Here is a 21,314-nt window from a genome sequence, read left to right as displayed (position 1 = left end):
ATCAAAACCAAACTAGATTTGTTTCTTTAATTCTGTCTAGTAATAGGGGATGCCTGTACTAGTCACTGATTTATTTCCCCTCTTTTTTGAGGAACCCCTCTTTGTCCTATTTAAAAGCTTTTGGCTGACCATGCTGGCAAGGACTGCAGACTGTGCCCAGTAAGAGGCCAGCCTGTGCCCAGTAAGAGGCCAGCCTGTGCCCAGTAAGAGGCCAGCCTGTGCCCAGTAAGAGGCCAGCCTGTGCCCAGTAAGAGGCCAGCCTGTGCCCAGTAAGAGGCCAGCCTGTGCCCAGTAAGAGGCCAGCCTGTGCCCAGTAAGAGGCCAGCCTGTGCCCAGTAAGAGGCCAGCCTGTGCCCAGTAAGAGGCCAGCCTGTGCCCAGTAAGAGGCCAGCCTGTGCCCAGTAAGAGGCCAGCCTGTGCCCAGTAAGAGGCCAGCCTGTGCCCAGTAAGAGGCCAGCCTGTGCCCAGTAAGAGGCCAGACTGTGCCCAGTAAGAGGCCAGCCTGTGCCCAGTAAGAGGCCAGACTGTGCCCAGTAAGAGGCCAGACTGTGCCCTCGGTTATTTGGCCACAGTTCTAAGCTGCTTTACTGTAAAACCACAAGATATATAGACTGATGGGTGGGCTTTGGATGGGCAATAAGCAAAACTCAAGATTACTTTCGATGGTCATTTATTAATATTACCCTGAAATGGAAAAGAAAATGATCCTTTGAAGGCATTTTAAGAACAAGCGTTATTGGGCTATAGATAAAATAGTGCCCATGTAAAGGCCCAAAATATTCACACTGCAGCTGTAACCATGCACAGTACAATCATGCCATCCCTGCAGAGCTGTGCTAAGGCCGAGCTGCATGGCATAGGGTTTCTTAATGGCTAGGCTGAACCAGAATTTTCCCATCACCACATACAAATCAGAATTTCACTTCATAAGAGAAACATAAAAAGAAAGTCAACAGCTTATGAATATACAGATATCCATGTCATTGAAAATCAGGGCAGGTCTGACCAGAACGGTGTGGGGCCCATTATTTTGGAACCCGTCAGATCAGATGTCTTTGCTACCACCCCAAAAATACAGCGCTGAGTTAACCAACCGACGAGCCCTATATAATTAGGAAACACTATACACAGGAACTGGCTACAACTTCCAAATTAACGGCCTAAATAACCACCTAATTACCCAACTTGCAGGTTATTATTTGCATACAAAACCAGATACCAGTTAACTAAGAAAACTTGCTTACGGCCTAGGAATGAATCTTGATTATCTGCCTTAAACGGGAACTATCACGAAAATGAAAATGTAACATTAGCTTTCTCCTACTGAAGAAACTTTCTAAATACAATCAATTTAAAATTCTGCATTGTTTCTGAAATAATCAAGTTTATATTCACTATCCCTCTCTCAGCATCTGTTTCTCTTCATTCAGCAGTTGGGTGTCAGATATTCATCGACAGTTAGATCCAATATATCTTATAGGGGGCTCCTTTTCCTAGCAGATGTGTTAGAGCTCACTCAAATAGCCAAATCCAGTACAAACAAAATCTAACAAAATAACTGCCTTTTGCACAAATTCTGCATGTAGAGAGACATGATATCTCATGATTTTAATAGAGTGAGCGCTAATACATCTTCTAAGATATATTGGATCATTTATCGGACACCTTACTCCTGAATGAAGACAGAATAAGGAGAAACAGATGCTGAGAGAGGGATAATGAAGATAAACTTGATTATTTCAGAAACGGTACAGAATTTAATTGAATGTATTTAGTAAGTTAGTTATTTCAGTATGCCGAAGCAAATATTAAATTTTCATTTTCACAATAGTTTCCCTTTAATATTCAGGGAAAATCTCAAGGTAGATAGGTTTACTCAAGTGTGACAAAATGTTGGCATTTAAATGGCAAAGCTCCAAGTGCTTAACAAGTATAGAGACCTATAGCATAAACAGCTAAAGGAGAGACAAGAAAAAAGAAAATGTACACGAACAATGCCAAGCTTAACCACACAACGATTTTTCACTCTTTTAGGTAAATGTTCTCAATTTAAGTACTTCTGGAAATGCACTTTTAAAGATTTACAGCAAAACCACCAGGATTTTATTGCACCAAATTGTAGCAGCGAGAAACAGAATTATCCACAGTATTTCCGACGTCACCAAAACTAAAAAAACGAAAAAAAAAAAAAAAACACTGATAGATTTCTCTTCCCTGAACAGTCAAGTCCAGTGTATTCCTGTTCCAGAGGCTTGGCGAGTCCTGTTAGCCCTTATTCAGCAAGAGGTTGCAAGTCTATCTTAAAACAAGATGGGGCAGTTGGGATGATTTATAATTCAGCTGATTGTTAGGTGCAAATTTATGAAAATCGCTTTTCCGGCAGCAATATTCCCGGCAGTATGCAGTGATGCAATTGTTGCACGAGACTTTGGAGCAGACTGTGCAAGTGTTGGAGGCTCCTTGTCTGTTGCAAAAGCCACAGCGCATCGTAGAGGAAGGCTTCATTTTTGGATTTTGCTGAGAAGCCCTCTCTTGGGACGACGAGCCATATGAAGACTTCTCACGCAGGACGGGCCCGGAAGAGTAATTGTCATTTTGACCCGCGGTTTTGATCGACAGGCTACTCTGCTTGTGTGATGGGACCTCCGGTCTAAAGATGAGCACGTTATCACACTTTTGGCACAAGGGGCCCCCACACGATACACCGCAACTTTGGCACTTCATGAAAGCGGTCTCTTTGGCTAAATGCGAACGCTTGTGATACAGCGGGTTCATTTCGTTTTTCAATAGCCACACGTCAGGTTTGGCAAAGTCCTGCCTCTTAATGTTTAGCATTCGAGTGTCCGGGTCTGTGTACAAATCAACGTCGTCTTCGGAAGGGTAATAACCGTAGGTCGGGTTTGTTCGTAAGGCTCCGTTAGGGTTGGAGGAAAGATTTAGAAACTCGTCAGAGCAACCGTGCGGAGAGCTTGACATGGTCAGCAAAGAAGGCGAGGGCCGTATAATTTCATCTTTGAGATCGTCTTCTGCATCCACTAAAATTGGCTCTTTCCTCAGACTTAAAGATGGCATGAGAGGCGGCTTGTTTTTACTGTCCCAATAGTTATCGTACGTGTCGACAGATTTCGATGGTTTGGTCACCTTCGATTTGAAGTAGTCTTTTGAAGGGGCTCGCTCGCTGGCAGATTTCTGAAGAACCATCCTTGCCATAGATATATTTAACGTTTCCTTGCACTCGGCCCTCCTCTTCATATCGTCCGTGCAACCCCGAACGTCCTCGTTGCTGCTCCGTCTCTCATTAACGACATCGACCTCTAGGTAGCCTCTGTCCTTGACTTGTAAGTAAATTTCTAGAAGCAGTTCACATTCTACCCTTGCTAAGAATAGTTCAAACGCAACTTTCTTAACTTGTGTGGGGTCCACATGTTCTTTCAGCCTGTACACTGGTCCAAGCTCTTGGACATAGCCCATATTATGCAAAACATGCCTGATGTCATCGTCACTCAGTGCAGCTCTTACATAATATACAAATGGACCCGTGTACGTCTGTTGAGATAAAAAAAAAAAATGGAATGCCAAGGTTAGATGCAAGTTAACATACAGATTCAGCACTACAGACCTGAAACTCACTGGTATATACAGTTTGCATATCTAAATAGAGGAGCGTAAGAAGTTGACTGAATTTGGATCACAAAGCCGGTACTGCATAGCAGGATCATATACTAACTAGAGGGATGAATAAATTGGTTATTAACTAACTAAGAAAGTCACTCTGGCTACTGATGACACCATTATAAAGTGCCCATTCCCAGGGTAATGAGAGCTGATTATACCTTGAGCGTAATTCAGTTAAAGGAGAAGGAAAGCTACTGAAGCAGTTAATTGCCAACAGCTTAGCCACAATAGTGCAAGCTATCACACTATTTATTCTGCAGAATGCTTTACCATACCTGAGTAAACAGCTTTAGAAGCTCTGTTTGTTTAGGATAGCAGCTGCCATATTAGCTTGGTGTGACATCACTTCCTGCCTGAGTCTCTCCCTGCTCACTCATAGCTCTGGGTTCAGATTACAGCAGGGAGGGGAGGAAGGAGGGGGAGAGTAGAAACTGAGCATGCTCAAGCCCTAGCCCTGGAGATTTAAGCTGAAAACAGGAAGTCTGATACAGAAGCCCATGAGTACACAATAGAAGGAAGGAAATTCAGTGTTTCTTTTGACAGAGGACTTAGAACAGCATTTATAGACCTTTCTGATACACCTTACTTAGTTTTAGCCTTTCCTTCTCCTTTAAATTCATGTGACTGTAAAGCATTTTTAAAATGGGAGTATACCCCCTTTTTCAACATTAATTGAGTTTTTGCTGATCATACTTTCTGTGCATTGTTGTAATTAATAAGTATCTACAAGGCTACATTTGAAAATTAAAATAAAGTGAAATTCTACTAACTGACCTGTAAACAAGGTAAAAACAAACAGCAGCTGCAAAAGAGGATATCACAGATGTGGGTAAAAGAAATGATAGACAGCCAGACAGAATGCTCCAGTACCACTACAGAGTACAGATACTGAACATCTCAAGCAGCTGAGGCTCACCTTTATGCTTTTATATTCTTTTTTCCAGGGATACAGGAAGAGGTTAATCCCAATCGTCTCAAGCATGGCGGCCGCATTGTGCAGAGAACGTAGGTTCGAAGTCACCAATGACTTTAGGGAATTCTCACAAACGTCGTAGAATCGGATCAGCCGGAATCGATAAAGGGGATCGACTTTCGGGAGACTGAGAAAGGCCGCCGCCGCCGTGCGGAGATACTCGTCGCTGACTGTACGCGGCTTGTTGTCAGACGCATCCAATTTGGCCTCATGGTACTGTACATATTTTCTAAAGAGGTCTTCCTTGTACTTTGTATCCATTGAAATGCAGTTTTCACTTCCCCTTCCCTGCGGCTAGGGCAGTCGCCTCATCTCTTCCAAGGATTTTTAATGGGATGAGGAATAAACTGGCTGAAGCCGCAACCAGTCATCTTGCCAAGGCTGAAAAAATTACACATAAAATTAAAATGAGATATTTGGTAACCAAGCAAACTTTACGTTTTAAAGGACTAAACTCAATCAAGAGATAAACTTTTATGTAGTGGTATGGTAGGGTACACTTCATTGGGAGTGACACAACATGCCTTAGGACAACATATAGAGATTCAGGTATGGGACCTGTTATCCAGAATTTGGATCTTCATACCTTAAAGGGGAAGTAAAATCTAAAATAGAATAAGGCTAGAAATGCTGTATTTTGTATACTAAACAAACTTACTGCACCACAAACAAATGATTTATGCTTTCAAAGTTGGCCACAGGGGGTCACCATCTTGTAACTTTGTTATACATCTTTGCAAGACCAAGACTGTGCACATGCTCAGTGCGGTCTGGGCTGCTTAGGGATCATCATAAATGATCAAAACAGCACAAGTCAAATAATATCTGACAGAAGCCGATACAGCAAGACTGATTAATAATCAGAATATACAGACTGCACTGGGTCCTGTGTTGTCATGTAATCTAATGTGGATTTTATAGTTTTTGTATTGTTTAATACAAACTTTCTCCAACTCTGCAGAACCAGTGGCTGCAGCAAAATAATCCTCCAAATAGAATCCCAGTTTATCTTTTTAAATCTGGCTCCATGATCTTTGTCCCTGCAGCTGGAGTTGGAAACAGTAAAGGAGATGTAAAGGCAAAAATAAAATCCAATACAAATCTCTACACAGTCGCCGACTGCTCTACAGGGAAACAAACAAAGCTGCTTGAGTTCTGCATGGCTGGGAAGTAAGGCGGGGGCTCCCCCTGCTGTACATAAGTATGATTGTTTCCCTGCAGAGCAGTTAGGGACCATCTGACAATTCCAATCCACAGCAGAAAATGAACACAGAATTGCACTCCATACAGTCAGGTTTCTTATGAAAATGGTACACATTTTTTAATTAAAGTATATTGGAGATAGGTTTCTTTTTCATTAAAGAAAGAAAATGGGATTTTATTTTTTTGCCTTTACATGCCCTTTAAGTCGACTAGAAAACCACGTAAAGATTAAATAAACACAATAGGCTTGGATTAATTATATCTTAGTTGGGATCAAGTACTGTTTTATTATCACTGAGAAAAAGGAAATCCTTTATAAAAATTTGGATTATTTGGATAAAATGGAGTCTATGGGAAACAGCTGTTCTGTAATTCTTTTCGGGATAATGGGTTTCCGGATAACGGATCGCATACGGAAATACAACATAAATAGCATTTGGTTTCTTTTTTCTACATTCATTCAGTGCAGCAAATTCAGCCTGATAGGATGGGGGGGAAAGAGACGACAGCTTGAATAACTAATAACAGGGCTATCAGTTGTGCAAGACAGATTCTGCAATATTTTGGAACATTTTGTGCTTTCTCATCTGGCATGGGGGATTCCCCCCTATTTCTAGAACAAAAAAAAAAAAATGTATGAATGGAAATTTTTTTTCCATCTCCTGCATACCTTAACCACATCCTTAAATAAAGCTGCCGTTGCATCACCGCGTCGGTGAACAAATAGTACATTTTTGACGACAATTTCTTGGTAAAGTGCCTCGTTCAGATTCAAAGCTTGACCTATGTTGCTATACATCCTGCTGTATACACAGCACTTATGTTAAAGCTGCTAACAACACCAAGTAAAATAGCAAGTTGACATCAATTAAATTTATTTTTGGATTAGATCCCCTTTAAAGGAGAATTAAAGTTTAATTAAAGAAGTAGTTAGAAATGTTGTGCTCTAAACCAAAGTATTATTGGTGCAAGCAAAGGGGTTTTCGCATAAAAGAGAACTAAAGAATTAAGCAGAAATGTTGTACATTATGTTTTGTGCTTCTGTACCAGCCCAAGGCAACCACAGCCCTTTAGCTGTAAAGATCGGTGTCTCCAAAGATGCCCCAGTAGCTCCCCATCTTCTTTTCTGCTGATTCACTGCACATGCTCCGTGCTGCTGTCACTTACTGAGCTTAGGGACCCACTCACAATATACAGTACACATAGAATAGAAATGTCACAATATAAGGCTGATTAGTAATTAATACACATAATTACTACATGGCAGCACAGCATTTAATAATCAGCCCTGTAGCATCAGCTTATATTACAGCCAGGGAAGCTCATTTTCTGCTGGATAATTAGTGACGAGCCCTAAGCTTAGCTTCTCAACAGCCAATCAGAGCCCACTGAGCATGTGAGTGTCACAGACACTTTCCAAGATGGTGACCCCCTGTGACAAGTTTGAAGTCCTGGATCATTGCTGCTATTGACAAGCTGAAACTTTAGCCTCGTGCAATAAATTCTGTATATAAAATATGGCATTTGTAGCCATATTCATTTTTTAGGGTATAGTTTTCCTTTAAGCCTTACATAATTCCACCTGTGAGTCCTTTAGCCATCCATACTGAACAACCAATCTTCATTCTACAGTTCTTCTGGACTGATAAATCTGCTTGTCCAATTAAGCCTATCATAGCACGTGGTGCAGGAGAGTGACACTTCTTTTCTGCACAACCAGATTGTGCACGTCTGGAGGTGGCAAGTCTTCCAGCAGAAAACGGGAATATTTGTTCACCAAGAAAAGGTTTTTGGGTGCCATCAAAATGCACTCACCATAAAATTCTGCCTCCGCAGCCCTCGATTGCTACAGACCGATCCTGTTTTATGTAAAAGTGATGCAGACAGCAGGGTAGGGATTTACTAAAGGGCAAAGTGGCCGTCGCTAGTGAAAATTTGCCAAAAAGACATCACCAATTTACTAACAGGCGTAGGTTATAGCAGACGAACTGATAAAATGAAGGTACATCCTCCTCAATCTTATGTTAGTGACATCATATCCTTTATGCCATTAAAAAAAAAAGCCAAAAGGGATGTATTTTTTCATATTTTAAAGTGGGATTATGTTTATAAATTGTAACTGTAAAATATATTTCTCAATTTTTTTTAACCAATTTGGAGCTCATAACACATTTGTTTTCAGGTGGGCTCGTGTCTAAGGCATTAGAGCAGGGGTCCCCAACCGCCGGGCCGGCGGGCCTCATCGACTTTCGAATTGGACGCCGACCCCTGACACCACACAAAAGTGATTAACTATTTCTCTGTAATAATAAAACAGTCGCTTGTACTTGATCCCAACTAAGATATAATTAATCATTATTGGAAGCAAAACCAGCCTATTGGGTTTATTTAATGATTACAGGATTTTCTAGTAGTTCAATATCAAGTTAACTTTTAGTATGTTATAGAATGGCTAATTCTAAGCAATTTTTCTACTAGCCTTAAGTTTTTTTGGTTTTTTTAATAGCGTTTTCATTATTTGCCTTTTTCTTCTGACTGTTTCCAGCTTTCAGTTGGGGGCCAATGACCCTATCTAAAAACAAATGCTCTGTAAAGCTACATATTTATAGTTATTGCTACTCCTTATAACTCATCTTTCTACTCAGGCCTCATATTCCAGTCTCTTAATCATATCAGTGCATGGTTGCTAGGGTTATTTGGACCCTAGCAACCAGATGGCTGAAATTGCAAACAGGAGAGCGGCTGAATAAAAAGCTAAATCACAAAAAACACATAAAAAATGAAAGCCGATTGCAAATTGTCTCAGAATATCTGTCTCTACATCATACTAAAAGTTCTTTTAAAGTGAACAACCCCTTTAAGGTATGAAGATCAAAATAACAGAAAGATCAGTTATCCAGAACACCCCAGGTCCAGAGCATTGTGGATAACAGGTTCCATACCTGTACAGTGTATCCCTAAGACAGTGAATAAGTACAGTGGAACCTCAATTTTTCATCTCAGTGTTTCTCTTATTTTACATTGTTGTTTTGTGGTCCCACCTATAAATTATGCATCATACATTTTACTGATTTTCCATTTTCCTGGTCCATGAAAAACATAAAATTGGGATTCTACTGTATGCATATTAGCTTGCCTACATAACGGTTCTGCTTGGAGTGGTTTGAACAACAGTAACCCTGTGTTTTCAGAGTCTGACTCATTTTCTGTTGAAAAGTCAGAATCACATAACTGCAAGGAAGTCGTTACCTTGCGAGATGAAAGCAGCAAGAGCAAAGCAAAATAAAATTCCCCTTTCACAACACCGTTGTACTAAATACTGCATAATTTCCAGCTATAATCACGGCTTTTTCAGATCACTAGGGCAGGTTAAAAAGGTAGAAGTACAGGTATGGGACCTGTTATCCAGAATGCTCGGGACCTGGGGTTTTCTGGATAACGGATATTTCTGTAATTTGGGTCTTCATACCTTAAGCCTACTAGAAATTCATTTAAACATTTAATAAACTCAATAGGTTTTGCTTCCAATAAGGATTAATTATATCTTAGTTGGGATCAAGTACAAGATACGGTTTTATTATTACACAGAAAAAGGAAATCACTTTTTAAAAATGTTAATTATTAGGATAAAATGGAGTATATAGGAGACAGCCATTCTGTAATTCGGAGCTTTCTGGATATCGGGTTTCTGGATAAGGGATCATATACCTGTACTGAGGTAGAGCTAAAATTATGTGCACAAAGAACACAGAAGTCTTAAAGAGGCACAATACACAATTTTCCCCACCATGAGCTCAATGAAAGAGGCTTGTGCTGTACATACTACAGGTATTGGATCCCATTATCCAGAAAGCTCAGAATTCCAGAAAGGCCATCTCCCATAGACTTTGTTATAAGAGTCTTTCAAGAGTAGAAAACCCAAATATTTGGCTTTCTGATTTCCCTCTGCAGTCGTGTTTATGGGAACAATTGCATGGCCTTACTAATTTTGTATAGTAAAAGTATGGGATCAATTATCTGGAAACCCGTTATCCAGAAAGCTCTGAATTGCGGAAAGGCCATCTCCCATCGACTCCATTTTATTCAAATAATCCAACTTTTTAAAAACGATTTCCTTTTTCTCTGTAATCATAAAACAGTCGCTTGTATTTGATCCCAACTAAGATATAATGAATCCTTATTGGAAGCAAAAACAGGTTATTGGGTTTATTTAATGTTTACATGGTTTTCTAGTAGACTTAAGGTACAAAGATCCAAATTACGCAAAGATCCATTAGCCGGAAACCCCAGGTCCTGAGCATTTTAGATAACGGGTCCCATACCTGTACACTGCTGCAGAATATGTTAGTGCTATATAAAAGATAACTTCATTCACCACAAAAAAAAATCTATTTTACTTGATCCAAATTAAGATATAATTAATCCTTACTGGAAGCAAAAACAGCCTATTGGGTTTATTTAATGTTTACATGATTTTCTACTAGACTGAAGATCCAAATTACAGAAAGATCCATTATCCAGAAATCCCCAGGTCCCGTGCATTCTGGATAACAGGTCCCATATCTGTATTAGCAATTTTTTTTTATCAAAGAAATATCAGATTTTGCACTTTCACTTTCCAACTTACTGTTAGAAAATAAACTGCTTCCAGTTCTGCCGAGCAAAGGAGAAGCCGATAAATAATACAAGTGCACAGATATAACTAGTTGCTCTGTATTTCAAAGGCCTAACAAAGGATGTTACTTAGGGGTTTCTTTATACAGAGCCCAGGGAGGGAGTGATTCAGTAAAAAAAAAAAATTAAATTCCGTTAGTGCTTAATGGCCAAAATAAGGAGAAGATAAGATTGCTTTTAAAAATACACAAGGCCTAGTTATTTTAATTTCTAGCAAAGGTGCAATATAGCTGTATACTGCCCCTTAGTAACATAATAGTTTATATGTTCTCCTTGTGTCTGTGTGGGTTTGCTCCTATCACAATAAATAACAATAATAAATGGGGATCAGATAGGATCTGCGCAGCCAATGGGACAGAATGCTCTGTTATACAGATAGCTAGAATCTCAGCTGCCATAAAGCAGGACAGGACTGCTGCTTACAATGGGGATCAGATAGGATATGTGCAGCCACTGGGACAGAATGTTCTGTTATACAGATAGCTAGAATCTCAGCCATAAAGCAGGACAGGACTGCTGCTTACAATGGGGATCAGATAGGATCTGTGCAGCCACTGGGACAGAATGTTCTGTTATACAGATAGCTAGAATCTCAGCTGCCATAAAGCAAGGCAGGACTGCTGCTTACAATGGGGATCAGATAGGATCTGTGCAGCCACTGGGACAATGTTCTGTTATACAGATAGCTAGAATCTCAGCTGCCATAAAGCAGGACAGGACTGCTGCTTACAATGGGCATCAGATAGGATATGTGCAGCCACTGGGACAGAATGTTCTGTTATACAGATAGCTAGAATCTCAGCTGCCATAAAGCAGGACAGGACTGCTGCTTACAATGGGGATCAGATAGGATCTGTGCAGCCACTGGGACAGAATGCTCTGTTATACAGATAGCTAGAATCTCAGCTGCCATAAAGCAGGACAGGACTGCTGCTTACAATGGGGATCAGATAGGATCTGTGCAGCCACTGGGACAGAATGTTCTGTTATACAGATAGCTAGAATCTCAGCTGCCATAAAGCAGGACAGGACTGCTGCTTACAATGGGCATCAGATAGGATATGTGCAGCCACTGGGACAGAATGTTCTGTTATACAGATAGCTAGAATCTCAGCCATAAAGCAGGACAGGACTGCTGCTTACAATGGGCATCAGATAGGATATGTGCAGCCACTGGGACAGAATGTTCTGTTATACAGATAGCTAGAATCTCAGCCATAAAGCAGGACAGGACTGCTGCTTACAATGGGGATCAGATAGGATCTGTGCAGCCACTGGAACAGAATGCTCTGTTATACAGATAGCTAGAATCTCAGCTGCCATAAAGCAGGACAGGACTGCTGCTTACAATGGGGATCAGATAGGATCAGTGCAGCCACTGGGACAGAATGTTCTGTTATACAGATAGCTAGAATTTCAGCAGGATTACTGCTCCTTTTAATACATATCAGATAGGAGTTGTTTACAATGAACCTACAACACGTAACATGCCTTTAACTGTAAATTGTTCATTTTAAAAGGTTTGGGTGCTTTTCTGCCCAAAGTAGTTTTGGCTTTATGTGTTATTTTCTGCAAGATGACACAGCACTGAAAAATGCAGCAGGGCAAATGAACATTTGTCACTTTCTTCTGGGAATTCCTTTAGTTGGTGAGCGGTCCCTCGTTCAAAAGGTTAATTCAGCAGGGCTGAAAAAAGCAATATGCATCGCTGTGCTGACACAACGACATTCAAGCACAAAGCATAAAACACTGCACTCCAAGAAAAACCCAATGCAATGGAAAAATATGCTTTTATGCAATATCTAGTACAGGGTTCTGCAGCTCTCCAAAGAGGGCGTCCTTTAATTATATAACCAACGTTTGAATAAAACGGTCCAAACAAGGCAAGTTTGAATGATGTGTAACTTGTGACGCACTGTGGAATATGTCGGCATTACACAAAGAAGAATATTAAAGAGTTGTGTTTAAAGGGGTGGTTCACCTTTAAATCAATTTTTAGTATGATCTAGAGAGCGTTATTCGGACAATTTGCAATTGGTTTTAATTTTTTATTGTGTGTGGTTTTTGAGTATTCAGCAGCTCTCCAGTTTGGAGTTTCAGCAATCATGTTGCTAGGTTCCCAATTACCCTAGCAACCATGCATTGATTTGGATAAGAGACTGGAATATGAATAGGAGAGGTCTGAGTAGAACGACGAGTAATAAAAAGTAGCAATAAAATAAATGTGTAGCCTTACAGAGCATTTGTTTTAAGATGGGGTCAGTGACCCCCATTTGAAGGCTGGAAAGAGTCAGAAGGAGAAGGCAAAATTGAAAAACTATAATAAATAGAAGAGGAGGAAAGTTGCTTAGAATTGGCCATTCTATAACATACTAAAAGTTAACTTAAAGGTGAACAACCCCTTTAATTATTTGAATGACTCTCCAATTTTGCATCATGTTTCCCAATAACTTGGACAACACACCTGTAGAGATAATAAAATATCTAATTGTTCGGGTAATGACCCATTATTACAAATTCAGGATGTAAATTAGTGTGTAAAATCACTAGAAATGTTGGGAAATTCACCAAGCCAGTTGCTTTCAGTAGTCGTACTACAGTTGCTGTAGGTTACAACTTCAGAGTGTTCCCAAATTTCCCCACCTCAAGTCCGGTACCCAAAAGATAAATGTGATTCGTTTCTCACATTTCCTTGCTGCCGGTATTTAAATTCCCTTATGTAAAATTAAAAAAGGCATAAGCAGTCCACGTGAGAAAAGATTCCCTTTTCCCCAGAAAACGCTCAGAAAGTTTGGGAAACTTTGGGCTAATCTAGGACTAGGGATGCACCAAATCCAGGATTCGGCTTTTTTCAGCAGGATTCGACTGGGCTGAATCCGAATTTGCAAATAAGGGGAGGGAAATTGCATGACTTTGTCACAAAACAAGGAAGTAAAAAATGTTTTCCCCTTCCCATCCCAATTTGCATATGCAAATTATGAATCGGATTCGGCTGAATCTTTTCGCATAGGATTTGGGGTTTCAGCTGAATCCAAAATAGTGGACTTGGTGCCTCCCTATCTAGGACAACTGACTTTTGCACATCTATAAACCCACAGTCTTCCAACAGCCCCTCTGTGAGCAGTGAACGAGCAACAGCTGGAATGGGAACTGGCGATCATCACTTCAGCAGGTTAAAAATACAAAAATACTTAAAAAGATGTTCATTTTATCAGTAGGCATAAACAATCCTCGATATATGCATAAAGAGGCAGGTCAAACCTGGACAATCTGCAGGATTGGCAGTGGATGCTGAGAGCTGGAGCTTCAGATTACAGATATAAAGGGACATTGGGGTAACAGTCTTGTTGTTAAAGTTGCAGGGATACCCAGGACACGAATAAGCTCTCACCTCAAATCTCACCCTTTCTAGTGTTCAGGCTGGGCCCCCTTAGTTCATAACAAGGTTACGGATATAAAGAAACATTGGGGTAACAGTCACCCTGCTATAGTTCCAGGGGTACCCAAGGCACAAATAATCACTCACCCCAAATCTCCCCCTAACTGGCCTTCAGACTGGGCCCCCTTAGCTCATAACAAGGTTACAGATATATAGAAACATTGGGGTAACAGTCACACTGCTATAGTTCCAGGGGTACCCAATGCACAAATAATCACTCACCCCAAATCTCCCCCTAACTGGCGTTCAGGCTGGGCCCCCTTAGCTCATAACAAGGTTACAGTTATATAGAAACATTGGGGTGTCACCCTGCTATAGTTCCACGGGTACCCAGGGCACAAATAAAAACTCACCCCAAATCCCCCCCTAACTGGACTTCAGACTGGGCCTCCTTAGTGCATAACAAGGTTACAGATATATAGAAACATTGGGGTAACAGTCACCCTGCTATAGTTCCAGGGGTACCCAGGGCACAAATAAGCACTCACCCCAAATCTCCCCCTAACTGGCCTTCTGACTGGGCCCCCTTAGCTCATAACAATGTTACAGATATATAGAAACATTGGGGTAACAGTCACCCCGCTATAGTTCCAGGGGTACCCAGGGCACAAATAAGCACTCACCCCAAATCTCCCCCTAACTGGCCTTCTGACTGGGCCCCCTTAGCTCATTTCAAGGTTACAGATATATATAGAAACATTGGGGTAACAGTCACCCCGCTATAGTTCCAGGGGTACCCAGGCTACAAATAAGCACTCACCCCAAATCTCCCCCTAACTGGCCTTCAGGCTGGGCCCCCCTTAGCTCATAACAAGGTTACAGATATATAGAAACATTGGGGTAACAGTCACCCTGCTATAGTTCCAGGGGTACCCAGGGTACAAATAAGCACTCACCCCAAATCTCCCCCTAACTGGCCTTCAGGCTGGGCCCCCCTTAGCTCATAACAAGGTTACAGATATATAGAAACATTGGGGTGTCACCCTGCTATAGTTCCAGGGGTACCCAGGGCACACATAAGCACTCACCCCAAATCTCCCCCTAACTGGCCTTCAGGCTGGGCCCCCTAAGCTGTAAGAATCCTACATTTCCCACAGTTCCAATAGGCAGAGCCAATAAGCCAGTATTGCTGATAGCCCATTTGAGTGTAAGTGCCAGTGGGGGACTAAGAGTATAACTGCTGTTACAGCCACTTTGCTTCTCAGGTTGCCATGCAGTGTGGGAGCCAGTGGCAGGACAGGTAGCTGCAGGTGACAGCCCACTATAGCCAATCAATCACTGCCAGGGTGGTTCCTCCTATGAGGAGATGATCAGTTCCTGGGCTCACACACAGCTGAACGATTAAGCTATAACCCCTCGGCATCCCATATACGCACCCAGGCCGAGGAAGCGAGGAAAAGCCGCTCTCCTTCACATCCCGAACCGCAGCTTCCTTTTCCCTGCCGCCATTATGGAACAACGCTTGACTTCCTCCTTCTCCTGACGTCAGAGCGCAGGCACAGACCGCGCACGTAACCAACCCGGCACCTGAGCGCGCGCCTTCAGCGAGTGTGAGGGATGTAAGCGATTGTCCAATCAGAAGCAGAGCCGCGTAACAACGTCACTGTTTGTCCAGACTAAGGCAGCTGAATGATTAATGGTCCTGTCACAAGCAGGGACCCTGAGTGTCTGTCTCAGTTGTTAATGCCAGAGCCAGTGGCCAGTCCCTAAGGGTCACTTATACTGCTCTTAGAGTCATTCAAAACTGACTTGTGTTAGGGAGCAGCCTAATTAACATTTTTTCCCAAAATGGAGGTTTTTTTTATGTGATTTTGCATAATAAATATGCGATTGAAATATACAATTCTATAAAATGAGTTTTTTTTTAGGATTTCACTTCCTTATCCTGTTCTCATTCTAAACTTTACTGCCTCTGTTACATTTAATACATGTAATACAGGTATGGGATCCACTGATCATTGTAGTCACAGCCCCAAAAACGCCACACAGATTAAAGGAAAACTATACCTCCCCAAACAATGTAGGTATCTATAAAAATATATTGCATTAAACAGCTCACGTGTAAAACCCTGCTTCATGTAAATAAACTATTTTCATGATAATATACTTTTTTAGTAGTATGTGCCATTGGATAATCCTAAATAGAAAACCGCCGTTTTAAAGGGGACCCGTCACCCAAAAAAATTATTCAAAATCCTATTTTGTCACATTAGTCAAGCAAAATGAACTTTAATTACACTGTATAAATTATTTGAATCGTGTTTGCTTCAGTCTGGGAATTCAAAATGTTAGCAAGCAGGCAGCAGCCATTTTGTGGACACTGTTTTTAAGGAAAGCCTTGCATCATCTCAGAATCTTGATTGTGCACCAGAATGGGGGACCCGATGTCCATCCCCATGCCCTGGCTACACAATTAAATGGTAAAGAGAACGGGGGAATGTGTGGAGAGCAGTGACATTTAGGAAGTGCTGAATGGAAAGTGAAAGTAATTGTCTGCCCCGCCTCTATGCCCATGGCATAGAGGAGGGGCAGACAATATTTGATTGACATCTGAGATTTTTAAATGAGCTTACAACAGCTATGAATGCTTTAATAAAAATAGAAATTGGATTTCATGTTTAATTTGAAAAGGACTTTTATTATACAGATTTTTGTGTCTGGGTGACAGGTCCACTTTAAAAAATAGGGGCCGCCTCCTAGGATTGTATGATTCACGGTGCACAGAAACAAACCATACATGTTAGGTCACATGAGCCAATTAACAGACAGAGTTCTGTCTTTTGCTTCAACACTTCTTCCTGTTACAGATAGCGTTGTAGTATTTCTGGTCAGGTGATTTCTGAGGCAAAACACAGACCATCATGAAATGGTGGTTCAAGGCAAGAGATGTAAAAGGGCAAGATTTACTAAATATGCCACTTAATATGATGTAAACTATCTGTTGCTTAAGGGGCCCATTTACTTAGTTCGAGTGAAGGAATAGAATAAAAAAAAACTTTGAATTTCGAATGTTTTTTTTGGCTACTTCGACCATCGAATTGGCTACTTTGACCATCGAGTTCGAATCAAAATCGTTCGACTATTCGACCATTCGATAGTCGAAGTACTGTCTCTTTAAAAAAAACTTCGACCCCCTACTTAGCCACCTAAAACCTACCGAGGTGCCATGTTAGCCTATGGGGAAGGCCCCCATAGGCTTTCTATCAATTTTTAGGTCGAAGAAAAATCGTTCGATCGATGGAGTAAAATCCTTCGAATTGAACGATTCTAAGGATTTAATCGTTCGATCGAACGATTTTTCGTTCGATCGTTTGATCGAACTATTTGCGCTAAATCCTTCGACTTCGATATTCGGAGTCAAAGGATTTACATTCGGCAGTCGAATATTGAGGGTTAATTAACCCTCAATATTCGACCCTATGTAAATCTGCCCCTAAGTGTTCATTTTGGGGGTATAGTTTTCCTTTAACAAAAGCACAATCTTTTATTTATGGGGACAAAGACACAACATGACCCCCAAATCTCATGATATATTGTGGGCCCCATAGTATTTAATGAGTGACAAACTGCAAACCCCTCCGCGCTCCCCATGCTTACAAATCCATGTCTCGAACAAATCCTTCTGCCCCGAATCCTAATCTGCATATACAAATTAGGGGCGGGGAGAGAAATCTTGTGAGTTTTTGTAACAAAACAAGGAAGTAATGAGTAGAAGGAAGTAAAACATTTTTTCCCCTTCCCACCCCCTATTTGCATATACAAATTAGGATTCAGTTCAGTATTTGGCCGAATCTTTCACAAAGGATTTGGGGGTTCTGCCGAATCCAAAATAGTGGATTCGGTGCATCCCTAATTCATATACACAATTATGGATTCTACACTGGACTCAAGTAGAACCGTTGCTGTTATCTATCTTTTCCCTGCAGGACATAACTTCTGTCCTTGTCTCTAGCACTACCTGAATGGCTGACACCCCCTTAAAGGAAAAATATACCCCCAAAATGAATACTTGAGCAACAGATTGTTTCAAATTAAGTGACATATTAAAGAATCTTATCAAACTGGAATATATATTTAAAGGATAAACAAACCCCTTATTAAAAAAAAGACAATGGAATTTCTGACATTTCTAATGCTTCCCCCTCTCTTGAATATATACATGATGCTGATAAAAATCTGAGGGTCTCAGCAAATAATTCAGAATTACCCATAATAAGACAGTTAAATGCATGTACAACATTTTTCCAGAGTGCAGCCAAAATGGTCAGAAAATGCTACTGACAGTTTTATCAGAAGCCAATTAACCTGCCTGTATGTGTTTGGAGTGTGGAGGAAACCAGAGTACCCCGAAGAAACCCACAAAGGCATACAAACACCTTGCAGATAGTATGTTATATACTGTATTTAGGATTTCAAATATTATGGCTGGTAAAGGGATGCCATTTTTTCATTTTGAAAGTGCAGCCAAAATGGTCAGAAAATGCTCATTGATAATCATATTAAAAGTGTAATAAAGTAGACGTTAAAACTATGACTAATGGTAGTCACCTTAAGGCACCATTCTGATGCTGATATATATATGCTGATGTATCTAAGAACGACAATCTAAAGCAAACAGGCATATTCATATCAGGAAACAGGGTGGAGTAAGTCAATAATATCAGCCATGGTGAGCATGCGTGTTCAAACAAAAGTCCTTCTGGGTTTCCCCAACCCTTAGCTGTCAGGATATTTACATTTGGTTTTCCCCAGTTATTCGCAATGAGGTCGACGCTAGAACTGCAATTTGTTAGGCTGAGTTTTGGCCTAGGCCTCAGAGGGACTGCCCTGTGTCAAAACTGATCCTTGGTTAAAGTACAAATTACATGATGCTTAGCTTTCAGCCAATGTACCTTATGCCTCCTGCTAAATAGCAATAAACCTATGGATTTAATTAGAACAGAAAAAGAAAAGAGATGGTTTTTCTAAGTGATAGTATTTATTTATTTATGTAATAAGTGCAAAATTTTGAGTTTATTTGAGTTTTAAAAATTAAATTTCTTAATCAGAAATAATGTACTAAGGATGTAATATCCAGAATATATTTATAAGCATGTTATAGACTACTCCTTTATGTTAATATATTTATTTCCTGTTATTTATATAGCACTGTCATATCCTATTTCCTGTTATTTATATAGCACTGTCATATCCTGCAGCACTTTATGAAGAATATATAGTGAATAAAGTACCCCCTCTTGTAAAATATAAGGATATTACAAGTTACCGAGGAGTTTCATGACCTCGGCCGAGTGTTTTTATACAGGTCATGGAACTCCGAGGTAACTTCTAATATCCTGATATTTTACAACTGGGGGTACTTTATTTATTATAATACACAAATTTCAGTGAGTCATGTGACAGAAATGACATCAGAACTCACCGTTTATAACTGATGACATCAGAACTCACCGTTTATAAGGATATAATTTACAAGATATTCATGGCTTTTGTGTATTATATAGTGAATAAAGTACCCCCTTTTGTAAAATATAAGGATATTATAAGTTACCGAGGAGTTTCATGACCATATAAAAACACGAGGCCGAAGGCCGAGTGTTTTTATACAGGTCATGGAACTCAGAGGTAACTTCTGATATCCTCATATTTTACAACTGGGGGTACTTTATTTATTATAATACACAAGTTTCAGTGAGTCATGTGACAGAAATGACATCACTACTCACCGTTTATAACTGATGACATCAGAACTCACCGTTTATAAGGATATAATTTACAGGATATTCATGGCTTTTGTGTATTATACAACATTTACATCACTCCCTACCCCAGCAGAGCATATAATATGCCTATCACATAAACTGTCACGTTCGGCACCCTCAGGGGCGCTCCACCAATGAGGCGAGTTGAGACACTCGCCTCAGGCGGCAGCGCCCCCCTGGTTGCCAGGGGCGGCAAAAATGCCGCTCCTGGTAACTAAGAGCCGAATTTCCGGTTTTCAAACCGGAAATTCGGCTCTTCTAGTGCAGAGAGCGCTATTGCGCTCTCTGCACTAAGCGTCGCGGACCGCCCCTGCCCTCTCCGGCGCTATAAAGGTTAGTGCCGTGGGGAGGGGTGGGGGCGGCGAAAGAAGGCCGCCTCAGGCGGCATTATAGCCAGAATCGCCCCTGGGCACCCTATATCCGGCACCCAGCTCCCTGGTCTCGGCTCTCACTTCTGGCTCTAACCGGCGCCTTTAACTTCGGGATGAGCCCTCGGCTAATCGGATGCCGCCAGGTTATTTGAGAGAGGAGCAAAGCTAACGGTTCTGGACGAGCAAAAGGGCACGATCGTCTCACCAGGATACTGGAAGGAAGAACACACCAGGAACAGACAGGCCGGGCCAGCACAAGCTGAGAACGTTAGACAGGCCGGAATCAGGATAGGAGAGCGTAGAATAGTCAGTGGACAGGCAAAGGTTGGATTGGAGAGGTCAGAGTAGTCACAAGCAGGCAGGATCAGGATTGGAGAGGTCGGAGAAATCAGGCAGGCAAAGGTCAGGATTGGAGAGGATCAGAATAGTCAAAAAGGCAGGCAAGAGTCAAAACCAGTAATAATAATTAGAATCAGGCACCTAGGAACTTTACAAATAGAACCTAACAACGGGCAGTGATTTTGAGTGCCAGGCCCCTTTAAATACTTTGAATTTCGTGCAATGACGTCATCACGCTGGCGCATAAACCCAGAAGCGTGCAGCCGCGTGCACCATAGAGGAACCGGCGCTGGAAGGATACAGACGCATGCGGCGGGCGTCCCCGCCAAAGGCACAGAGTTCTCCCCCGTATGCCAATGAGTGGACCACTAGACCACCAGGGTAACTATTCCTTACATAAACACACACTACTGACAGTTTTATCAGAAGCCAATTAACCTGCCTGTATGTGTTTGGAGTGTGGTGGAAACCAGAGTACCCAGAAGAAACCCACAAAGACATACAAACACCTTGCAGATAGTATGTTATATACTGTATTTAGGATTTCAAATATTATGGCTGGTATAGGGATGCCATTTTTTCATTTTGAAAGTTTGCATTGTTTTAGCTAAATAAATGGTTATCTCACAACACAGGAAACCCCTCTATTCATGGCACAGCTCACAATTTCAAACAATAATTGCATAAAACAACTTATATGTAAAAGCCTGCTTCATAATAATATACTTTTTTAGTAGTATGTGCCATTAATCCTAAATAGAAAATTGCCCACAGTAAGAATAGATGTTGACTTGGGGGGGACTTGGGGAAAGATGACAACAGGTCCTTAAAGTCAGTTTCCAACAGCAGCCATTTTGGCATTTATGGATCACAGGACT

At 41.1% G+C, this 21,314-nt stretch overlaps 1 protein-coding gene across 1 annotated transcript; it reads right to left on the bottom strand.

The window, feature by feature from the left end:
• Nucleotides 1-2,086: 2,086 nt before the first annotated feature.
• Nucleotides 2,087-15,501, bottom strand: spata2.S (spermatogenesis associated 2 S homeolog). The gene is made up of 3 exons (XM_018238166.2): nucleotides 15,341-15,501; nucleotides 4,592-5,029; nucleotides 2,087-3,546 (listed from the first exon to the last, which is right to left on the bottom strand). The coding sequence occupies exons 2-3, from the start codon at nucleotides 4,907-4,909 to the stop codon at nucleotides 2,296-2,298; spliced, it is 1,569 nt and encodes a 522-aa protein (XP_018093655.1). The 5' UTR covers nucleotides 4,910-5,029; nucleotides 15,341-15,501; the 3' UTR covers nucleotides 2,087-2,295.
• Between the last annotated feature and the right edge of the window lie 5,813 nt (nucleotides 15,502-21,314).

The sequence above is a fragment of the Xenopus laevis genome, chromosome 9_10S (assembly GCF_017654675.1).
Source record: "Xenopus laevis strain J_2021 chromosome 9_10S, Xenopus_laevis_v10.1, whole genome shotgun sequence".
In the NCBI taxonomy this organism is placed as follows: domain Eukaryota; kingdom Metazoa; phylum Chordata; class Amphibia; order Anura; family Pipidae; genus Xenopus; species Xenopus laevis.
The sequence above is the reverse complement of the archived record's forward strand: the minus strand, read 5'-3'. Positions and strand labels throughout refer to the sequence as shown.

What these genes read in the sequence shown, in the direction of transcription:
- spata2.S (XM_018238166.2), bottom strand. Translation starts at nt 4,909, where the DNA reads ATGGATACAAAGTACAAGGAAGACCTCTTTAGAAAATATGTACAGTAC. An exon ending in AAGAATATAAAAGCATAAAG is followed by an intron (nt 3,547 to 4,591) that starts GTGAGCCTCAGC and finishes TTATCTCAACAG; the next exon opens with ACGTACACGGGTCCATTTGT.